This window comes from Oncorhynchus mykiss, chromosome 7, assembly GCF_057628025.1.
Source record: "Oncorhynchus mykiss isolate SJ-2025 chromosome 7, ASM5762802v1, whole genome shotgun sequence".
In the NCBI taxonomy this organism is placed as follows: Eukaryota; Metazoa; Chordata; class Actinopteri; order Salmoniformes; family Salmonidae; genus Oncorhynchus; species Oncorhynchus mykiss.
In genome coordinates, this window is record NC_143028.1 from 82,404,562 (window position 1) to 82,429,763 (window position 25,202).

The following is a 25,202-nucleotide window of genomic DNA, read 5'->3' on the forward strand; positions in this document are numbered from 1 at the left end:
TGGTACCTACCCACTGAGGTGTAAGTCACAGCAGGGTACTGGTGTGGGACCTACCCACTGAGGTGTAAGTCACAGCAGGGTACTGGTGTGGTACCTACCCACTGAGGTGTAAGTCACAGCAGGGTACTGGTGTGGGACCTACCCACTGGGGTGTAAGTCACAGCAGGGTACTGGTGTGGGACCTACCCACTGAGGTGTAAGTCACAGCAGGGTACTGGTGTGGTACCTACCCACTGAGGTGTAAGTCACAGCAGGGTACTGGTGTGGGACCTACCCACTGAGGTGTAAGTCACAGCAGGGTACTGGTCGACAGGCACAGCATCAGGAGGTCTTCCGTACGTCATTTCATACAGTAAGTGTCCAAACGAGTATACGTCTATACTCTCGGTTGTCTGAAAGGGTCAACAGAAACAAGACATCAGGGTTAGACCTCAGGGTTAACAGAAACTAGACATCAGGGTTAACAGAAACAAGACATCAGGGTTAGACATCAGGGTTAGACATCGTCTGAAAGGGTGAACAGAAACAAGACATCAGGGTTAGACATCAGGATTAACAGAAACAAGACATCAGGGTTAGAATCAGGGTTAACAGAAAGTAGGGCGCTAGTTGGGAAGGGAGTAGGGCGCTAGTTGGGAAGGGAGTAGGGCGCTAGTTGGGAAGGGAGTAGGGCGCTAGTTGGGAAGGGAGTAGGGCGCTAGTTGGGAAGGGAGTAGGGCGCTAGTTGGGAAGGGAGTAGGGCGCTAGTTGGGAAGGGAGTAGGGCGCTAGTTGGGAAGGGAGTAGGGCGCTAGTTGGGAAGGGAGTAGGGCGCTAGTTGGGAAGGGAGTAGGGCGCTAGTTGGGAAGGGAGTAGGGCGCTAATTGGGAAGGGGGCAGGGTGCTAGTTGGGCAGGGTGCTAGTTGGGCAGGGTGCTAGTTGGGCAGGGTGCTAGTTGGGCAGGGAGTAGGGTGCTAGTTGGGAAGGGAGTAGGGTGCTAGTTGGGAAGGGAGTAGGGTGCTAGTTGGGAAGGGAGTAGGGTGCTAGTTGGGAAGGGAGTAGGGTGCTAGTTGGGAAGGGAGTAGGGTGCTAGTTGGGAAGGGAGTAGGGTGCTAGTTGGGAAGGGAGTAGGGTGCTAGTTGGGAAGGGAGTAGGGTGCTAGTTGGGAAGGGAGTAGGGTGCTAGTTGGGAAGGGAGTAGGGCGCTAGTTGGGAAGGGAGTAGGGCGCTAGTTGGGAAGGGAGTAGGGCGCTAGTTGGGAAGGGAGTAGGGCGCTAGTTGGGAAGGGAGTAGGGCGCTAGTTGGGAAGGGAGTAGGGTGCTAGTTGGGCAGGGTGCTAGTTGGGCAGGGTGCTAGTTGGGCAGGGTGCTAGTTGGGCAGGGTGCTAGTTGGGAAGGGAGTAGGGTGCTAGTTGGGAAGGGAGTAGGGTGCTAGTTGGGCAGGGAGTAGGGTGCTAGTTGGGAAGGGAGTAGGGCGCTAGTTGGGAAGGGAGTAGGGTGCTAGTTGGGCAGGGTGCTAGTTGGGCAGGGTGCTAGTTGGGAATCAGGATTGACATTTACAGAGAAAAATCAATTTAAAAAAACACTCGTCACCACAGAACACTTATAATCCATCCCCTTTAGGCTGGCTTCCCGGACCTTGATTAGACCGAAACACACTTCTACTGGAGATTCCTTCAATTGAGAATTATTTTTTAAATTCGGAGCAGGTTCCATCTAGGTCAGTGAAACTGGTCCTTTAAGTAGGGCTCTGAGTTTTTCCTGGTGACGCCCTCTCTAGAAGGTTGGTATTGTCCCACACTGCATTACATTCCCATGTGATCTGTATTAATGACACTACTACAACTATCTAAAACTGACATTGTAGTCTTTCAGCAGACGGTCTCACCCAGAGCCACTTACAGTAGTGGCTCTGGGTTTTGGTCCTCCGTGGGAATCGAACCCACAACCCTGGTGTGGCAAGCGCCATACTGTACCCAACGACACAAATCCCGCTGTACCAACTGTACCAGGGCAGGTCCGGCAGGCCGTACCAGGGGAGGCCCGGCAGGCCGTACCAGGGCAGGTCCGGCAGGCCGTACCAGGGGAGGCCCGGCAGGCCGTACCAAGGCAGGCCCGGCAGGCAGTACCAGGGGAGGCCGTACCAAGGGAGGCCCGGCAGGCCCAGGAGGCCGTACCAGGGCAGGCCCAGGAGGCCGTACCAGGAGGCCGTACCAGGGCAGGCTGTCCAGTACTTACGTTGATTTTCCTGAACTGTGTGATGTAGGGCCGGTAGTACGAGGGCAGGCCCAGGAGGCTGTTCTCTATGTCCAGTACTTTACACGTGTTGTCTTCTATCACTATGTTAGAGGCATGGAGGTGACCGTACGGAAAACCTTTGTCATGGAGGAACCTCAGAACCTGACGGGAAAGAAACAAGACAAGAGTTCAGGATGGTTTCACTCTGAACACTGACATGTTGCAAAACCACGTGACTGGACTGCCATTGAACGAAATAGGAATTAAGGACTGTGGCTTTAACAGTGACATGTGTGACAAATTACATACAATAGCTGCAGGGGGGGGGGGGGGGGGGGGGATAATTTGGAGTCTGATCCAGAGGGTGATGCCCCCGATCCTAGGGGTGAGGAACATGGCCTTGAGCTGTGTGATGTGTGTGATGTCCCAGGGGTGGTTGAGGAGATGAAAGACCACATTTGATAAGTATCAGAGTTCATTGTTTCTGTGTGTTTAAATTTCCAGAATCGGTCTTCCATATGTCTTTAACCTGCTGCAGCTCCAGACCACTGTGTGTGTGTGTGTGTGTGTGCGCGCGTACCTCCAGAATCTGTCGTCCGTACGTCCTGATCTGCTGCAGCTCCAGACCACTGTGTGTGTGTGTGCGTACCTCCAGAATCTGTCGTCCGTACGTCCTGATCTGCTGCAGCTCCAGACCACTGTGTGTGTGTGTGTGTGTGTGTGTGTGTGTGCGCGCGCGTACCTCCAGAATCTGTCGTCCGTACGTCCTGATCTGCTGCAGCTCCAGACCACTGTGTGTGTGTGTGTGTGTGTGTGTGCGCGCGCGCGTACCTCCAGAATCTGTCGTCCGTACGTCCTGATCTGCTGCAGCTCCAGACCCTGGATCTTCTTTGGGATGCAGTACTTCCTCATAAAGGCCTCTTTAGGCTTCACCTACAGTCAGGAAGGAAAGCTTCAGTTCAAAATTAACCAACATGAGAAGTGTAAAAAAAGAATAATTAAAACACAGCAAAAGTTATGGTTTTAACCCTTCACACTCCTACCCGTATACGGGTTGGAAATGGCAGATTTGGACACGAATAAACACCTAAATTGGAACGTAGTGGCTGTACAGTAACACGCTATACATGAGGTCAGAGGTCAGTGGCTGTACAGTAACATTATATACATGAGGTCAGAGGCTGTACAGTAACATTCTATACGAGGTCAGAGGTCAGGCTCTGTCCTTCACAGATCTATATGGGTTTTGACTGACGGACGATCTGAACTTGAGCACTGCCCATCACAAGAAGTCCCCCCCCCAATCCCTCCTGCTGATTGGGCAACTTCTGCTAATGTTGTGTTGACAGAGTGAGGGACATGCTGTACATCAAAGACAGCTCCATGTATTGAGAAAGATGAGACGTTGAGGATTATAATAAAAACAGCTCTGACGTCATACAAGACAAAACACCCGTCCAAATGTGCACTTCACATTTCCAAATCACGTAATAATATATACACAAAGAGTACCAATAACATGGCTGTGTACAGGGAGTACCAGTACTGAGTACCAATAACATGGCTGTGTACAGGGAGTACCAGTACTGAGTACCAATAACATGGCTGTGTACAGGGAGTACCAGTACTGAGTAACAATAACATGGCTGTGTACAGGGAGTATCAGTACTGAGTACCAATAACATGGCTGTGTACAGGGAGTATCAGTACTGAGTACCAATAACATGGCTGTGTACAGGGAGTACCAGTACTGAGTACCAATAACATGGCTGTGTACAGGGAGTACCAGTACTGAGTACCAATAACATGGCTGTGTACAGGGAGTATCAGTACTGAGTACCAATAACATGGCTGTGTACAGGGAGTACCAGTACTGAGTACCAATAACATGGCTGTGTACAGGGAGTATCAGTACTGAGTACCAATAACATGGCTGTGTACAGGGAGTATCAGTACTGAGTACCAATAACATGGCTGTGTACAGGGAGTATCAGTACTGAGTACCAATAACATGGCTGTGTACAGGGAGTATCAGTACTGAGTACCAATAACATGGCTGTGTACAGGGAGTATCAGTACTGAGTACCAATAACATGGCTGTGTACAGGGATTACCAGTACTGAGTACCAATAACATGGCTGTGTACAGGGAGTATCAGTACTGAGTAACAATAACATGGCTGTGTACAGGGAGTATCAGTACTGAGTAACAATAACATGGCTGTGTACAGGGAGTACCAGTACTGAGTAACAATAACATGGCTGTGTACAGGGAGTACCAGTACTGAGTACCAATAACATGGCTGTGTACAGGGAGTATCAGTACTGAGTACCAATAACATGGCTGTGTACAGGGAGTATCAGTACTGAGTACCAATAACATGGCTGTGTACAGGGAGTACCAGTACTGAGTACCAATAACATGGATGTGTACAGGGAGTATCAGTACTGAGTACCAATAACATGGCTGTGTACAGGGAGTATCAGTACTGAGTACCAATAACATGGCTGTGTACAGGGATTATCAGTACTGAGTACCAATAACATGGCTGTGTACAGGGAGTATCAGTACTGAGTACCAATAACATGGCTGTGTACAGGGAGTATCAGTACTGAGTACCAATAACATGGCTGTGTACAGGGAGTATCAGTACTGAGTACCAATAACATGGCTGTGTACAGGGAGTATCAGTACTGAGTACCAATAACATGGCTGTGTACAGGGAGTATCAGTACTGAGTACCAATAACATGGCTGTGTACAGGGAGTACCAGTACTGAGTACCAATAACATGGCTGTGTACAGGGAGTACCAGTACTGAGTACCAATAACATGGCTGTGTACAGGGAGTACCAGTACTGAGTACCAATAACATGGCTGTGTACAGGGAGTACCAGTACTGAGTACCAATAACATGGCTGTGTACAGGGAGTATCAGTACTGAGTAACAATAACATGGCTGTGTACAGGGAGTATCAGTACTGAGTACCAATAACATGGCTGTGTACAGGGAGTATCAGTACTGAGTACCAATAACATGGCTGTGTACAGGGAGTATCAGTACTGAGTACCAATAACATGGCTGTGTACAGGGAGTATCAGTACTGAGTACCAATAACATGGCTGTGTACAGGGAGTATCAGTACTGAGTAACAATAACATGGCTGTGTACAGGGAGTATCAGTACTGAGTACCAATAACATGGCTGTGTACAGGGAGTATCAGTACTGAGTAACAATAACATGGCTGTGTACAGGGAGTACCAGTACTGAGTACCAATAACATGGCTGTGTACAGGGAGTATCAGTACTGAGTACCAATAACATGGCTGTGTACAGGGAGTATCAGTACTGAGTACCAATAACATGGCTGTGTACAGGGAGTACCAGTACTGAGTACCAATAACATGGCTGTGTACAGGGAGTACCAGTACTGAGTACCAATAACATGGCTGTGTACAGGGAGTACCAGTACTGAGTACCAATAACATGGCTGTGTACAGGGAGTACCAGTACTGAGTACCAATAACATGGCTGTGTACAGGGAGTACCAGTACTGAGTACCAATAACATGGCTGTGTGCAGGGAGTATCAGTACTGAGTACCAATAACATGGCTGTGTACAGGGAGTATCAGTACTGAGTACCAATAACATGGCTGTGTACAGGGAGTATCAGTACTGAGTACCAATAACATGGCTGTGTACAGGGAGTATCAGTACTGAGTACCAATAACATGGCTGTGTACAGGGAGTATCAGTACTGAGTACCAATAACATGGCTGTGTACAGGGAGTATCAGTACTGAGTACCAATAACATGGCTGTGTACAGGGAGTATCAGTACTGAGTACCAATAACATGGCTGTGTACAGGGAGTACCAGTACTGAGTACCAATAACATGGCTGTGTACAGGGAGTACCAGTACTGAGTACCAATAACATGGCTGTGTACAGGGAGTATCAGTACTGAGTACCAATAACATGGCTGTGTACAGGGAGTACCAGTACTGAGTACCAATAACATGGCTGTGTACAGGGAGTACCAGTACTGAGTAACAATAACATGGCTGTGTACAGGGAGTATCAGTACTGAGTACCAAGAACATGGCTGTGTACAGGGAGTACCAGTACTGAGTACCAATAACATGGCTGTGTACAGGGAGTATCAGTACTGAGTACCAATAACATGGCTGTGTACAGGGAGCATCAGTACTGAGTACCAATAACATGGCTGTGTACAGGGAGTATCAGTACTGAGTACCAATAACATGGCTGTGTACAGGGAGTATCAGTACTGAGTACCAATAACATGGCTGTGTACAGGGAGTATCAGTACTGAGTACCAATAACATGGCTGTGTACAGGGATTACCAGTACTGAGTACCAATAACATGGCTGTGTACAGGGAGTATCAGTACTGAGTACCAATAACATGGCTGTGTACAGGGAGTATCAGTACTGAGTACCAATAACATGGCTGTGTACAGGGAGTATCAGTACTGAGTACCAATAACATGGCTGTGTACAGGGAGTATCAGTACTGAGTACCAATAACATGGCTGTGTACAGGGAGTATCAGTACTGAGTACCAATAACATGGCTGTGTACAGGGAGTATCAGTACTGAGTACCAATAACATGGCTGTGTACAGGGAGTATCAGTACTGAGTACCAATAACATGGCTGTGTACAGGGAGTATCAGTACTGAGTACCAATAACATGGCTGTGTACAGGGAGTATCAGTACTGAGTACCAATAACATGGCTGTGTACAGGGAGTATCAGTACTGAGTACCAATAACATGGCTGTGTACAGGGAGTATCAGTACTGAGTACCAATAACATGGCTGTGTACAGGGAGTACCAGTACTGAGTACCAATAACATGGCTGTGTACAGGGAGTACCAGTACTGAGTACCAATAACATGGCTGTGTACAGGGAGTACCAGTACTGAGTACCAATAACATGGCTGTGTACAGGGAGTATCAGTACTGAGTACCAATAACATGGCTGTGTACAGGGAGTATCAGTACTGAGTACCAATAACATGGCTGTGTACAGGGAGTATCAGTACTGAGTACCAATAACATGGCTGTGTACAGGGAGTATCAGTACTGAGTACCAATAACATGGCTGTGTACAGGGAGTATCAGTACTGAGTACCAATAACATGGCTGTGTACAGGGAGTATCAGTACTGAGTACCAATAACATGGCTGTGTACAGGGAGTATCAGTACTGAGTACCAATAACATGGCTGTGTACAGGGAGTATCAGTACTGAGTACCAATAACATGGCTGTGTACAGGGAGTATCAGTACTGAGTAACAATAACATGGCTGTGTACAGGGAGTATCAGTACTGAGTAACAATAACATGGCTGTGTACAGGGAGTATCAGTACTGAGTACCAATAACATGGCTGTGTACAGGGAGTATCAGTACTGAGTACCAATAACATGGCTGTGTACAGGGAGTATCAGTACTGAGTACCAATAACATGGCTGTGTACAGGGAGTATCAGTACTGAGTACCAATAACATGGCTGTGTACAGGGAGTACCAGTACTGAGTACCAATAACATGGCTGTGTACAGGGAGTACCAGTACTGAGTACCAATAACATGGCTGTGTACAGGGAGTATCAGTACTGAGTACCAATAACATGGCTGTGTACAGGGAGTATCAGTACTGAGTACCAATAACATGGCTGTGTACAGGGAGTACCAGTACTGAGTACCAATAACATGGCTGTGTGCAGGGAGTATCAGTACTGAGTACCAATAACATGGCTGTGTGCAGGGAGTATCAGTACTGAGTACCAATAACATGGCTGTGTACAGGGAGTATCAGTACTGAGTACCAATAACATGGCTGTGTACAGGGAGTATCAGTACTGAGTACCAATAACATGGCTGTGTACAGGGAGTATCAGTACTGAGTACCAATAACATGGCTGTGTACAGGGAGTATCAGTACTGAGTACCAATAACATGGCTGTGTACAGGGAGTATCAGTACTGAGTACCAATAACATGGCTGTGTACAGGGAGTATCAGTACTGAGTACCAATAACATGGCTGTGTACAGGGAGTATCAGTACTGAGTACCAATAACATGGCTGTGTACAGGGAGTACCAGTACTGAGTACCAATAACATGGCTGTGTACAGGGAGTACCAGTACTGAGTACCAATAACATGGCTGTGTACAGGGAGTATCAGTACTGAGTACCAATAACATGGCTGTGTACAGGGAGTACCAGTACTGAGTACCAATAACATGGCTGTGTACAGGGAGTATCAGTACTGAGTAACAATAACATGGCTGTGTACAGGGAGTACCAGTACTGAGTACCAATAACATGGCTGTGTACAGGGAGTATCAGTACTGAGTACCAATAACATGGCTGTGTACAGGGAGTATCAGTACTGAGTACCAATAACATGGCTGTGTACAGGGAGTATCAGTACTGAGTACCAATAACATGGCTGTGTACAGGGAGTATCAGTACTGAGTACCAATAACATGGCTGTGTACAGGGAGTATCAGTACTGAGTACCAATAACATGGCTGTGTACAGGGAGTACCAGTACTGAGTACCAATAACATGGCTGTGTACAGGGAGTACCAGTACTGAGTACCAATAACATGGCTGTGTACAGGGAGTACCAGTACTGAGTACCAATAACATGGCTGTGTACAGGGAGTATCAGTACTGAGTACCAATAACATGGCTGTGTACAGGGAGTATCAGTACTGAGTACCAATAACATGGCTGTGTACAGGGAGTACCAGTACTGAGTAACAATAACATGGCTGTGTACAGGGAGTACCAGTACTGAGTAACAATAACATGGCTGTGTACAGGGAGTACCAGTACTGAGTACCAATAACATGGCTGTGTACAGGGAGTACCAGTACTGAGTACCAATAACATGGCTGTGTACAGGGAGTATCAGTACTGAGTAACAATAACATGGCTGTGTACAGGGAGTATCAGTACTGAGTAACAATAACATGGCTGTGTACAGGGAGTACCAGTACTGAGTAACAATAACATGGCTGTGTACAGGGAGTACCAGTACTGAGTACCAATAACATGGCTGTGTACAGGGAGTATCAGTACTGAGTACCAATAACATGGCTGTGTACAGGGAGTATCAGTACTGAGTACCAATAACATGGATGTGTACAGGGAGTATCAGTACTGAGTACCAATAACATGGCTGTGTACAGGGAGTATCAGTACTGAGTACCAATAACATGGCTGTGTACAGGGAGTATCAGTACTGAGTAACAATAACATGGCTGTGTACAGGGAGTATCAGTACTGAGTACCAATAACATGGCTGTGTACAGGGAGTATCAGTACTGAGTACCAATAACATGGCTGTGTACAGGGAGTATCAGTACTGAGTACCAATAACATGGCTGTGTACAGGGATTATCAGTACTGAGTACCAATAACATGGCTGTGTACAGGGAGTATCAGTACTGAGTACCAATAACATGGCTGTGTACAGGGAGTATCAGTACTGAGTACCAATAACATGGCTGTGTACAGGGAGTATCAGTACTGAGTACCAATAACATGGCTGTGTACAGGGAGTATCAGTACTGAGTACCAATAACATGGCTGTGTACAGGGAGTATCAGTACTGAGTACCAATAACATGGCTGTGTACAGGGAGTACCAGTACTGAGTACCAATAACATGGCTGTGTACAGGGAGTACCAGTACTGAGTACCAATAACATGGCTGTGTACAGGGAGTACCAGTACTGAGTACCAATAACATGGCTGTGTACAGGGAGTACCAGTACTGAGTACCAATAACATGGCTGTGTACAGGGAGTATCAGTACTGAGTAACAATAACATGGCTGTGTACAGGGAGTATCAGTACTGAGTACCAATAACATGGCTGTGTACAGGGAGTATCAGTACTGAGTACCAATAACATGGCTGTGTACAGGGAGTATCAGTACTGAGTACCAATAACATGGCTGTGTACAGGGAGTATCAGTACTGAGTACCAATAACATGGCTGTGTACAGGGAGTATCAGTACTGAGTAACAATAACATGGCTGTGTACAGGGAGTATCAGTACTGAGTAACAATAACATGGCTGTGTACAGGGAGTATCAGTACTGAGTACCAATAACATGGCTGTGTACAGGGAGTATCAGTACTGAGTAACAATAACATGGCTGTGTACAGGGAGTACCAGTACTGAGTACCAATAACATGGCTGTGTACAGGGAGTACCAGTACTGAGTACCAATAACATGGCTGTGTACAGGGAGTACCAGTACTGAGTACCAATAACATGGCTGTGTACAGGGAGTACCAGTACTGAGTACCAATAACATGGCTGTGTACAGGGAGTATCAGTACTGAGTACCAATAACATGGCTGTGTGCAGGGAGTATCAGTACTGAGTACCAATAACATGGCTGTGTGCAGGGAGTATCAGTACTGAGTACCAATAACATGGCTGTGTACAGGGAGTATCAGTACTGAGTACCAATAACATGGCTGTGTACAGGGAGTATCAGTACTGAGTACCAATAACATGGCTGTGTACAGGGAGTATCAGTACTGAGTACCAATAACATGGCTGTGTACAGGGAGTATCAGTACTGAGTACCAATAACATGGCTGTGTACAGGGAGTATCAGTACTGAGTACCAATAACATGGCTGTGTACAGGGAGTATCAGTACTGAGTACCAATAACATGGCTGTGTACAGGGAGTATCAGTACTGAGTACCAATAACATGGCTGTGTACAGGGAGTACCAGTACTGAGTACCAATAACATGGCTGTGTACAGGGAGTACCAGTACTGAGTACCAATAACATGGCTGTGTACAGGGAGTATCAGTACTGAGTACCAATAACATGGCTGTGTACAGGGAGTACCAGTACTGAGTACCAATAACATGGCTGTGTACAGGGAGTACCAGTACTGAGTAACAATAACATGGCTGTGTACAGGGAGTATCAGTACTGAGTACCAAGAACATGGCTGTGTACAGGGAGTACCAGTACTGAGTACCAATAACATGGCTGTGTACAGGGAGTATCAGTACTGAGTACCAATAACATGGCTGTGTACAGGGAGTATCAGTACTGAGTACCAATAACATGGCTGTGTACAGGGAGTATCAGTACTGAGTACCAATAACATGGCTGTGTACAGGGAGTATCAGTACTGAGTACCAATAACATGGCTGTGTACAGGGAGTATCAGTACTGAGTACCAATAACATGGCTGTGTACAAGGATTACCAGTACTGAGTAACAATAACATGGCTGTGTACAGGGAGTATCAGTACTGAGTACCAATAACATGGCTGTGTACAGGGAGTATCAGTACTGAGTACCAATAACATGGCTGTGTACAGGGAGTATCAGTACTGAGTACCAATAACATGGCTGTGTACAGGGAGTATCAGTACTGAGTACCAATAACATGGCTGTGTACAGGGAGTATCAGTACTGAGTACCAATAACATGGCTGTGTACAGGGAGTATCAGTACTGAGTACCAATAACATGGCTGTGTACAGGGAGTATCAGTACTGAGTACCAATAACATGGCTGTGTACAGGGAGTATCAGTACTGAGTACCAATAACATGGCTGTGTACAGGGAGTATCAGTACTGAGTACCAATAACATGGCTGTGTACAGGGAGTATCAGTACTGAGTACCAATAACATGGCTGTGTACAGGGAGTATCAGTACTGAGTACCAATAACATGGCTGTGTACAGGGAGTACCAGTACTGAGTACCAATAACATGGCTGTGTACAGGGAGTATCAGTACTGAGTAACAATAACATGGCTGTGTACAGGGAGTATCAGTACTGAGTAACAATAACATGGCTGTGTACAGGGAGTACCAGTACTGAGTACCAATAACATGGCTGTGTACAGGGAGTATCAGTACTGAGTACCAATAACATGGCTGTGTACAGGGAGTATCAGTACTGAGTACCAATAACATGGCTGTGTACAGGGAGTATCAGTACTGAGTACCAATAACATGGCTGTGTACAGGGAGTATCAGTACTGAGTACCAATAACATGGCTGTGTACAGGGAGTATCAGTACTGAGTACCAATAACATGGCTGTGTACAGGGATTACCAGTACTGAGTAACAATAACATGGCTGTGTACAGGGAGTATCAGTACTGAGTACCAATAACATGGCTGTGTACAGGGAGTATCAGTACTGGGTACCAATAACATGGCTGTGTACAGGGAGTATCAGTACTGAGTACCAATAACATGGCTGTGTACAGGGAGTATCAGTACTGAGTACCAATAACATGGCTGTGTACAGGGAGTATCAGTACTGAGTACCAATAACATGGCTGTGTACAGGGATTACCAGTACTGAGTAACAATAACATGGCTGTGTTCAGGGAGTATCAGTACTGAGTAACAATAACATGGCTGTGTACAGGGAGTACCAGTACTGAGTAACAATAACATGGCTGTGTACAGGGAGTACCAGTACTGAGTACCAATAACATGGCTGTGTACAGGGAGTATCAGTACTGAGTAACAATAACATGGCTGTGTACAGGGAGTACCAGTACTGAGTACCAATAACATGGCTGTGTACAGGGATTACCAGTACTGAGTACCAATAACATGGCTGTGTACAGGGAGTATCAGTACTGAGTACCAATAACATGGCTGTGTACAGGGAGTATCAGTACTGAGTACCAATAACATGGCTGTGTACAGGGAGTATCAGTACTGAGTACCAATAACATGGCTGTGTACAGGGAGTATCAGTACTGAGTACCAATAACATGGCTGTGTACAGGGAGTATCAGTACTGAGTAACAATAACATGGCTGTGTACAGGGAGTATCAGTACTGAGTAACAATAACATGGCTGTGTACAGGGAGTACCAGTACTGAGTACCAATAACATGGCTGTGTACAGGGAGTATCAGTACTGAGTACCAATAACATGGCTGTGTACAGGGAGTATCAGTACTGAGTACCAATAACATGGCTGTGTACAGGGATTACCAGTACTGAGTAACAATAACATGGCTGTGTACAGGGAGTATCAGTACTGAGTACCAATAACATGGCTGTGTACAGGGAGTATCAGTACTGGGTACCAATAACATGGCTGTGTACAGGGAGTATCAGTACTGAGTACCAATAACATGGCTGTGTACAGGGAGTATCAGTACTGAGTACCAATAACATGGCTGTGTACAGGGAGTATCAGTACTGAGTACCAATAACATGGCTGTGTACAGGGATTACCAGTACTGAGTAACAATAACATGGCTGTGTACAGGGAGTATCAGTACTGAGTAACAATAACATGGCTGTGTACAGGGAGTACCAGTACTGAGTAACAATAACATGGCTGTGTACAGGGAGTACCAGTACTGAGTACCAATAACATGGCTGTGTACAGGGAGTATCAGTACTGAGTAACAATAACATGGCTGTGTACAGGGAGTACCAGTACTGAGTACCAATAACATGGCTGTGTACAGGGATTACCAGTACTGAGTACCAATAACATGGCTGTGTACAGGGAGTATCAGTACTGAGTACCAATAACATGGCTGTGTACAGGGAGTATCAGTACTGAGTACCAATAACATGGCTGTGTACAGGGAGTATCAGTACTGAGTACCAATAACATGGCTGTGTACAGGGAGTACCAGTACTGAGTACCAATAACATGGCTGTGTACAGGGATTACCAGTACTGAGTACCAATAACATGGCTGTGTACAGGGAGTATCAGTACTGAGTACCAATAACATGGCTGTGTACAGGGAGTATCAGTACTGGGTACCAATAACATGGCTGTGTACAGGGAGTATCAGTACTGAGTACCAATAACATGGCTGTGTACAGGGAGTATCAGTACTGAGTACCAATAACATGGCTGTGTACAGGGAGTATCAGTACTGAGTACCAATAACATGGCTGTGTACAGGGATTACCAGTACTGAGTAACAATAACATGGCTGTGTACAGGGAGTATCAGTACTGAGTAACAATAACATGGCTGTGTACAGGGAGTACCAGTACTGAGTAACAATAACATGGCTGTGTACAGGGAGTACCAGTACTGAGTACCAATAACATGGCTGTGTACAGGGAGTATCAGTACTGAGTAACAATAACATGGCTGTGTACAGGGAGTACCAGTACTGAGTACCAATAACATGGCTGTGTACAGGGATTACCAGTACTGAGTACCAATAACATGGCTGTGTACAGGGAGTATCAGTACTGAGTACCAATAACATGGCTGTGTACAGGGAGTATCAGTACTGAGTAACAATAACATGGCTGTGTACAGGGAGTACCAGTACTGAGTACCAATAACATGGCTGTGTACAGGGATTACCAGTACTGAGTACCAATAACATGGCTGTGTACAGGGATTACCAGTACTGAGTAACAATAACATGGCTGTGTACAGGGAGTATCAGTACTGAGTACCAATAACATGGCTGTGTACAGGGAGTACCAGTACTGAGTAACAATAACATGGCTGTGTACAGGGATTACCAGTACTGAGTACCAATAACATGGCTGTGTACAGGGAGTACCAGTACTGAGTAACAATAACATGGCTGTGTACAGGGATTACCAGTACTGAGTAACAATAACATGGCTGTGTACAGGGAGTACCAGTACTGAGTACCAATAACATGGCTGTGTACAGGGAGTACCAGTACTGAGTACCAATAACATGGCTGTGTACAGGGAGTACCAGTACTGAGTACCAATAACATGGCTGTGTACAGGGAGTACCAGTACTGAGTACCAATAACATGGCTGTGTACAGGGAGTATCAGTACTGAGTACCAATAACATGGCTGTGTACAGGGATTACCAGTACTGAGTACCAATAACATGGCTGTGTACAGGGAGTACCAGTACTGAGTAACAATAACATGGCTGTGTACAGGGATTACCAGTACTGAGTACCAATAACATGGCTGTGTACAGGGAGTACCAGTACTGAGTACCAATAACATGGCTGTGTACAGGGAGTATCAGTACTGAGTACCAATAACATGGCTGTGTACAGGGAGTATCAGTACTGAGTAACAATAACATGGCTGTGTACAGGGAGTACCAGTACTGAGTAACAATAACATGGCTGTGTACAGGGAGTACCAGTACTGAGTACCAATAACATGGCTGTGTACAGGGAGTACCAGTACTGAGTAACAATAACATGGCTGTGTACAGGGAGTACCAGTACTGAGTAACAATAACATGGCTGTGTACAGGGAGTACCAGTACTGAGTAACAATAACATGGCTGTGTACAGGGAGTACCAGTACTGAGTAACAATAACATGGCTGTGTACAGGGAGTACCAGTACTGAGTAACAATAACATGGCTGTGTACAGGGAGTATCAGTACTGAGTAACAATAACATGGCTGTGTACAGGGAGTATCAGTACTGAGTAACAATAACATGGCTGTGTACAGGGAGTATCAGTACTGAGTAACAATAACATGGCTGTGTACAGGGAGTATCAGTACTGAGTAACAATAACATGGCTGTGTACAGGGAGTATCAGTACTGAGTAACAATAACATGGCTGTGTACAGGGAGTATCAGTACTGAGTAACAATAACATGGCTGTGTACAGGGAGTATCAGTACTGAGTAACAATAACATGGCTGTGTACAGGGAGTATCAGTACTGAGTAACAATAACATGGCTGTGTACAGGGAGTATCAGTACTGAGTACCAATAACATGGCTGTGTACAGGGAGTATCAGTACTGAGTACCAATAACATGGCTGTGTACAGGGAGTACCAGTACTGAGTACCAATAACATGGCTGTGTACAGGGAGTACCAGTACTGAGTACCAATAACATGGCTGTGTACAGGGAGTACCAGTACTGAGTACCAATAACATGGCTGTGTACAGGGAGTACCAGTACTGAGTACCAATAACATGGCTGTGTACAGGGAGTACCAGTACTGAGTACCAATAACATGGCTGTGTACAGGGAGTACCAGTACTGAGTACCAATAACATGGCTGTGTACAGGGAGTACCAGTACTGAGTACCAATAACATGGCTGTGTACAGGGAGTACCAGTACTGAGTACCAATAACATGGCTGTGTACAGGGAGTATCAGTACTGAGTACCAATAACATGGCTGTGTACAGGGAGTATCAGTACTGAGTAACAATAACATGGCTGTGTACAGGGAGTACCAGTACTGAGTAACAATAACATGGCTGTGTACAGGGAGTACCAGTACTGAGTAACAATAACATGGCTGTGTACAGGGAGTACCAGTACTGAGTAACAATAACATGGCTGTGTACAGGGAGTATCAGTACTGAGTAACAATAACATGGCTGTGTACAGGGATTACCAGTACTGAGTACCAATAACATGGCTGTGTACAGGGAGTACCAGTACTGAGTAACAATAACATGGCTGTGTACAGGGAGTACCAGTACTGAGTAACAATAACATGGCTGTGTACAGGGAGTACCAGTACTGAGTAACAATAACATGGCTGTGTACAGGGAGTACCAGTACTGAGTAACAATAACATGGCTGTGTACAGGGAGTATCAGTACTGAGTACCAATAACATGGCTGTGTACAGGGAGTATCAGTACTGAGTACCAATAACATGGCTGTGTACAGGGAGTACCAGTACTGAGTAACAATAACATGGCTGTGTACAGGGAGTATCAGTACTGAGTACCAATAACATGGCTGTGTACAGGGAGTACCAGTACTGAGTAACAATAACATGGCTGTGTACAGGGATTACCAGTACTGAGTACCAATAACATGGCTGTGTACAGGGAGTACCAGTACTGAGTAACAATAACATGGCTGTGTACAGGGATTACCAGTACTGAGTACCAATAACATGGCTGTGTACAGGGATTACCAGTACTGAGTACCAATAACATGGCTGTGTACAGGGAGTACCAGTACTGAGTAACAATAACATGGCTGTGTACAGGGAGTACCAGTACTGAGTAACAATAACATGGCTGTGTACAGGGAGTATCAGTACTGAGTACCAATAACATGGCTGTGTACAGGGAGTATCAGTACTGAGTACCAATAACATGGCTGTGTACAGGGAGTATCAGTACTGAGTACCAATAACATGGCTGTGTACAGGGAGTACCAGTACTGAGTACCAATAACATGGCTGTGTACAGGGAGTACCAGTACTGAGTACCAATAACATGGCTGTGTACAGGGAGTACCAGTCAGTCCTGTTAGAATCAGAGCAGGTGGTCAGTCCTGTTAGAATCAGAGCAGGTGGTCAATCCCGTTGGGGTTAGAATCAGAGCAGGTGGTCAGTCCTGTTAGGGTTAGAATCACAGCAGGTGGTCAGTCCTGTTAGAATCAGAGCAGGTGGTCAGTCCTGTTAGAATCAGAGCAGGTGTTCAGCAGTCTGGTGGCTTGTAGATAATAACAGGCTCAGAGACAGTTTCTATCAGGACCTCATGCTCTAATACGGTCAGCCTGACAGTAAGGGAGTGAACAGCTCGTGGCTCGGGGGCGCGTGTTCCTTGACGATGCTGCAGGCCTTCCTCAGTCACCGTTGAGTAGATTTCTTGGATGGGCGGGAGAACGTTCCTAGTGATGTACTGGGCCGTCTTCACCACCCGTTGGCGGGCCTTGCGGTCGTGGGCGAAGCAATCTCGTACCAGGACATAATGCAACCGGTCAGGACGATCTGGATGGTGCAGCGGTACCAGGACGATCTGGATGGTGCAGCGGTACCAGGACGATCTGGATGGTGCAGCGGTACCAGGACGATCTGGATGGTGCAGCGGTACCAGGACAATCTGGATGGTGCAGCGGTACCAGGACAATCTGGATGGTGCAGCGGTACCAGGACAATCTGGATGGTGCAGCGGTACCAGGACAATCTGGATGGTGCAGCGGTACCAGGACGATCTGGATGGTGCAGCGGTACCAGGACGTAATGCAACCGGTCGGGGCGATCTGGATGGTGCAGCGGTACCAGGACGATCTGGATGGACCACATCAGCTTTGGAAAACAAAAGCACCTGGGTCATCTGGATCAGCGGCAGTCTTCCTCGACAGCTCGAAGGGAGCACAGAATGTGTTAAACTCGTCTGGCAGGGGAAACTTCGGCGTGTACGGATATCTCCGTTCATCCAGGGTTTTTGGTTGGGGGTTTGTCCGGATTGTTATTGTGGGTACAACATCAGCATAGTCAACTTACACACATCTCTGACACACACACACACACACTTACCCTACCAAACATGCCACCAGGGTCTTTTCACAATCCACAAATCCAGAACAAAGAAAGCGTACAGTATTATATAAAGCAATTATTGCTCAAATAAACAGTAAACCTGGTTTAAAAAACAAAACAAATAAAGCAACACCTCTCCCCTATTTGGCCTAGATAGTTTGTATGTATTGATATGTCGGCTACGTGTGCCTTTAAAACATTTATTTTATAAAGTTGATGTAGTTCTGTCCTTGAGCTGTTCTTGTCTATAAATGTACATTATGTTATATATCATGTTCTGTGTACTGTGTGTACTGTGTGTACTGTGTACTGTGTACTGTGTACTGTGTACTGTGTACTGTGTACTGTGTACTGTGTACTGTGTTCTGTGTTCTGTGTTCTGTGTTCTGTGTTAACCCCAGGAAGCTGCTGCTTTCACAACAGCTAATGGAGATCCTAATGAAATAACCAACAATCAACACATTTCCTAGTGAAGCCAGTGACCGACGATGTACTGTATATATTCTATATATTAATATTCTACAACAAAAAAACAATCCTGCAGCATTGAGTCTGCCTCCTCCATTGCATTGTGAAAGCCTAACACTAACATCGTATTAGCTAGTCATGTTGGCAATAGAACAAGCTTTTAAAATGACGCCCACCTGACCCAGATTGATATTTATAAAACGTACTGTTTTTGGATTGCGTAAACAACAACAGTAATTGTGTGCTGGCTGGGATACAGGGTTCGCGTTCCAAACAAAACGACTACAAGTGTGCTTGCTCTAGTTCCTCAAACGGCACATCTAGGAAAGCTCAAAATAGCTTCTTATGTTACTAAATGTATCCAGAGTATTTTCAGATTTCGTTATCAACAAATGCGGAGAAAAAGTACAGTACATGTAAAATGCAATACAGTACATGTAAAATGCAGTGCAGTACATGTAAAATGCAATACAGTACATGTAAAATGCAGTGCAGTACATGTAAAATGCAATACAGTACATGTAAAATGCAATACAGTACATGTAAAATGCAATACAGTACATGTAAAATGCAATACAGTACATGTAAAATGCAGTGTAATGTTGGGATTCAGTCGTGTGTCTGGTGAGCTGTTGTGTCCTCCCCTTCAGTCTAATCATGTTCCCATAATCTCCAAATTGTTCCCGTTCAATTGCTACCATGTTTATGATCTTCATCTTTCTTCTGTAAGAATCAGATCCATATAGGCCATTTCCCAGGAGTGTGAAGGGTTCAGGTCAACCCTGAGAGCTGCACCGTGGTCATGGTCAACCCTGAGAGCTGCACCGTGGTCATGGTCAGGTCAACCCTGAGAGCTGCACCGCGGTCAGGTCAACCCTGAGAGCTGCACCGCGGTCAGGTCAACCCTGAGAGCTGCACCGCGGTCAGGTCAACCCTGAGAGCTGCACCGCGGTCAGGTCAACCCTGAGAGCTGCACCGCGGTCATGGTCAACCCTGAGAGCTGCACTGTGGTCAGGTCAACCCTGAGAGCTGCACCGTGGTCAGGTCAACCCTGAGAGCTGCACCGTGGTCATGGTCAGTAAGCACGAAACAGGGAGGTATTATTTGAATTAGTCCAATAAGAAACGCTTGTTTTGTTTTTGTTGTTATGGTGTGTCCTAATGAACACAACCCAGCCTTGATGATAAGTTTACCTTACATATGAGATCCCTCAGAGTGCCTTTTTCGTTAAACATCCTGATGACCAGAGCAGACAACTCACTGGTGTTGGCAAACGTCACCGGGTAGATGTACGGATTCTGGAGAGGAAAAACAACAGAACTCAGACAACATAAATAACTCAGCCATTCTGTCTGCCTCAAGACAACATAAATAACTCAGCCATTCTGTCTGCCTCAAGACAACATAAATAACTCAGCCATTCTGTCTGCCTCAAGACAACAGAAATAACTCAGCCATTCTGTCTGCCTCAAGACAACATAAATAACTCAGCCATTCTGTCTGCCTCAAGACAACAGAAATAACTCAGCCATTCTGTCTGCCTCAAGACAACAGAAATAACTCAGCCATTCTGTCTGCCTTGTGATTCTAGAAACATGGTGGATGCATTTGCAGTTTGTTTTGGTTGTGTTTCACATTATTTTATGTCACCGTAATAAAACGTAGTGTGTCATTTTGTAATTTTGTAATTTTTGTAAATAAGAATATAATTTAATTTCTAAAGATGTCTACGTTAACGTGGACACTACCATGATTATGAATCATCCTGAATGAGTCGTGAATAATGACGAGCGAGAAAGTTAAGCGGGTCAAAGATCATGCTCACCTCCCATGTTATTGGTAATGATGAAACTGCAAATGCATCCAACACGTTTCTAGAATCACAAGCTTGATGTTGTCATTGCGTGCTAGGAATATGGGATCAAATACTACACTTTTGATTACTTTATTTATAAGAATCTGTAGGGATGACAATAATTTGACACCTATTTTTAACAACAAAATAATATTTCTTGTTGAACAAAAATTCCCCCATTTTCTGGGCGCATACAATATAGCTCAGTATTTGAATTATTAATTTTACTATGGTAATTTTGCTCATCGTAGCTCCCGAGTGGCGCAGCGGTCTAAGGCACTCTGCATATCAGCGCAAGAGGCGTCACTACAGTCCCTGGTTCGAATCCAGGCTGTATCACATCTGGCCGTGATTGGGAGTCCCATAGTGCGGAAGCACAATTGGCCCAGCGTCGTCCGGGTTTGGCCAAGGTCGGACCGTCATTGTAAATAAGAATTTGTTCTTGACTGACTTTCCTAGTTAAAAAGGTTAAATTTAAACATGTAATTAAAATCTTAAATCGAGGGTGTCAATAATTTGGGACTCCACTGTATTGCAGTACTTTTGACCAACAAGGTGCCATTGGGAACGAAGGCAGAAACTTGCACAATGAAGTTTTAAACCCGAGTCACAACTCTGTTAGCGTATTAATTGCCAATGACTCCTGTTAACTAGGAGAGCGTGAACGGAGGCGAGATGTTCAGCTGACTAAACTCATGCTTCGCATGGATAATGTAACTGTGTTCTGTTGTGCTACAGACAGAGACAACGTCCCACATGCCAACCTATTTTCAACGTGGTGTACGACATAGGGCTCTGGTCAAAAGTAGGGCACTATATAGGGAATAGGGTAGCGTTCAGGACGCAACCGGAGAGAGACGGAACACATTTTGTATCTGCACTGCGTTCAGCTCAGGCAGTCACGCGTTTTTCCCAACCCTCTCTCTCTTACGTTTACCCAAAGGGCTCCCTATTCCCTATACAGTGCACTACTTTTCGCCAGGGCCCATAGGGCTCCCTATTCCCTATATAGTGCACTACTTTTCACCAGGGCCCATTGCTAATAAGCTGCTATTTGGGATACAACCTTAGGCTACAACCTATAGCTCCGGGAACTACAGAGAGAGAGCTTGTGAAAGGGTAAGGGTGGGGAAAAAGTCAGGGGAGTATGAGGGGGTCAAGTTTTTACATGTAATGTGTAGATCAGCGTATGAGGGGGTCAAGTTTTAACATGTAATGTGTAGATCAGCGTATGAGGGGGGTCAAGTTTTTACATGTAATGTGTAGATCAGCGTATGAGGGGGTCAAGTTTTTACATGTAATGTGTAGATCAGCGTATGAGCGAGAAAGTACATGCTTTTCTTCTGGTCAGGTGGTTAGACAGAAATGTAATGTAGCCCACACCAACTACAGTCCCATAGCCTGACCCCACACTAGGTATTAACATACCTAATGGGAATATTTAAGATCAATACATTGAGATTCAATTAGGAGTAAGTAACAATGCTTAGCATATTGATGTTGTCGCGGTCTGTAATACACATGATTTCCAGTGTTCTGTTGGACACTCATTTGTAGGGGTTGGTGCTCACTACATTACATAGTGAATGTTATGCAATGTTGTAGGGGATGATGCTCACTACATTACATAGTGAATGTTATGCAATGTTGTAGGGGATGATGCTCACTACATTACATAGTGAATGTTGTCGCGGTCTGTAATACACATGATTTCCAGTGCTCTGTTTGACACTCATTTGTAGGGGTTGATGGTCACTACATTTCACAGTGAATGTTATGCAATGTTGTAGGGGATGATGCTCACTACATTTCATCATAGTGAATGTTATGGAATGTTGTAAGGGGTTGATGGACACTACATTTCATCATAGTGAATGTTATGGAATGTTGTAAGGGGTTGATGGACACTACATTTCACAGTGAATGTTGTAAGGGGTTGATGCTCACTACATTTCACAGTGAATGTTGTAAGGGGTTGATGCTCACTACATTTCACAGTGAATGTTATGCAATGTTGTAAGGGGTTGATGCTCACTACATTTCACAGTGAATGTTGTAAGGGGTTGATGCTCACTACATTTCACAGTGAATGTTATGCAATGTTGTAAGGGGTTGATGCTCACTACATTTCACAGTGAATGTTATGCAATGTTGTAAGGGGTTGATGCTCACTACATTTCACAGTGAATGTTATGGAATGTTGTATGGAGTTGATGGTTGATTAGCCCCGTTTGAGTCATTTTTACATGGGAAGGTTATTATCCCAGCCCTGAAAACATACATATTATTTCAGAAAACTCCAAGGTCCTCTGATAATACTTGTCCCGTGTGAATCGTCATCCCTGTGTTATATTACAGAGTTTAAAAGGTACTGGGCCCAGTTTGGGTCAGAACTGAAGTGCTATGTTCGTAGCCTACAGATGAATGATCGGTTTTGTCACATATCAACTTTCCCAGTGAAGTACTTTTAAAAGACAAAGAAGTGGACAATATTGTGCCAATGAATTGATAACTTGCCAAATCCGTCAGGTAATTAAATGTCTGTAGGTTAAAAGTCCATGGTTCTTGTTAATATGCATTGTTATTTTGACTTTCTCTGAACTGAAGGTCATTAGGTCACTATTAGACTGTCCCTAGGCATGTGAACTGAAGGTCATTAGGTCACTATTAGACTGTCCCTAGACATGTGAACTGAAGGTCATTAGGTCACTATTAGACTGTCCCTAGACATGTGAACTGAAGGTCATTAGGTCACTATTAGACTGTCCCTAGACATGTGAACTGAAGGTCATTAGGTCACTATTAGACTGTCCCTAGACATGTGAACTGAAGGTCATTAGGTCACTATTAGACTGTCCCTAGACATGTGAACTGAAGGTCATTAGGTCACTATTAGACTGTCCCTAGACATGTGAACTGAAGGTCATTAGGTCACTATTAGACTGTCCCTAGACATGTGAACTGAAGGTCATTAGGTCACTATTAGACTGTCCCTAGACATGTGAACTGAAGGTCATTAGGTCACTATTAGACTGTCCCTAGACATGTGAACTGAAGGTCATTAGGTCATTATTAGGACTATCCCTAGACATGTGAACTGAAGGTCATTAGGTCATTATTAGGACTATCCCTAGACATGTCTAGAAGAGCCTCCCAACTTCCGTCAAAACAGTCCAAAATTTTACAGGGGCAGTTTGGTTAAAAATAATCACGTCCGAATCATCCACTGGAAAAACGGATATGCTGTATTTAATATTTACATAACCAACGTTCTATAGTAACACTAGTCCCCCTAAAGCAGACCTTTGACTTGCTGAAGAGCTGTGTTATTGTAGTCTGTACGGATCCAATAGACAGGGCTTGGGCCTTGTTTAGGGCTCCTCCAAGATTCAGTGACCTTGTTGGCAGAACGGTTGTTCCTGATAGTGGTGACCGGGGTCTTCTCTAGGAAGGTCCGCTACCTTGTTAGCAGAACAGTTGTTCCTGATAGTGGTGACCGGGGTCTTCTACCTTGTCAGCAGAACAGCTGTTCCTGATAGTGGTGACCGGGGTCTTCTCTAGGAAGGTCTTCCACCTTGTCAGCAGAACAGCTGTTCCTGATAGTGGTGACCGGGGTCTTCTCTAGGAAGGTCTTCCACCTTGTCAGCAGAACAGCTGTTCCTGATAGTGGTGACCGGGGTCTTCTCTAGGAAGGTCTTCCACCTTGTCAGCAGAACAGCTGTTCCTGATAGTGGTGACCGGGGTCTTCTCTAGGAAGGTCTTCCACCTTGTCAGCAGAACAGTTGTTCCTGATAGTGGTGACCGGGGTCTTCTCTAGGAAGGCCTGTTAGACTTATGTCGATTCCGGATGCTGTCTCCTTGTTGCAACTTGAATTAAACCAGATCGATTTTTGATTGACTTTATCAACAACTGTTCTCCTTTTTGTTTCACCTGGAAATTCCCTTAATTAATCTGATCAATATCATCTGATCAATATCATCTGATCATAGTTTGGATAATTTTGTGATACCAGCCCAGTATTGTCCAAAACAACAGATAAAAGGCCTATATATTACATTAAAACATGTTTGTTTAGTAAATAGTGATAGACTAAGTGTTGTTTTAGCTCTAAGGTAGTGTCAATAGACAATATATGAATAAAAATACAAATGGGAACAACAGTCCGTATCGACTAGGGCCGGCAAGCGTCGGCATCCACTAGGGCCGGTAAGCGTCGGCATCGACTAGGGCCGGCAAGCGTCGGCATCGACTAGGGCCGGCAAGCGTCGGCATCGACTAGGGCCGGCAAGCGTCGGCATCGACTAGGGCCGGCAAGCGTCGGCATCGACTAGGGCCGGCAAGCGTCGGCATCGACTAGGGCC

At 45.3% G+C, this 25,202-nt stretch overlaps 1 protein-coding gene across 2 annotated transcripts in view; it reads right to left on the reverse strand.

Annotated features, from left to right (window-relative positions):
- The window catches only part of pxk (PX domain containing serine/threonine kinase), a 68,287-nt gene that overhangs the window by 26,787 nt on the left and 16,298 nt on the right, over positions 1-25,202 (reverse strand). For both annotated transcript variants that reach the window (XM_036984298.2, XM_036984300.2), the window contains exons 8-11: positions 20,179-20,283; positions 3,046-3,147; positions 2,215-2,376; positions 275-392 (exon numbers count right to left, since the gene is read on the reverse strand). In XM_036984298.2, the coding sequence (XP_036840193.2) occupies positions 275-392; positions 2,215-2,376; positions 3,046-3,147; positions 20,179-20,283 (487 nt within the window). The remainder of the gene's footprint in view (positions 1-274; positions 393-2,214; positions 2,377-3,045; positions 3,148-20,178; positions 20,284-25,202) is intronic.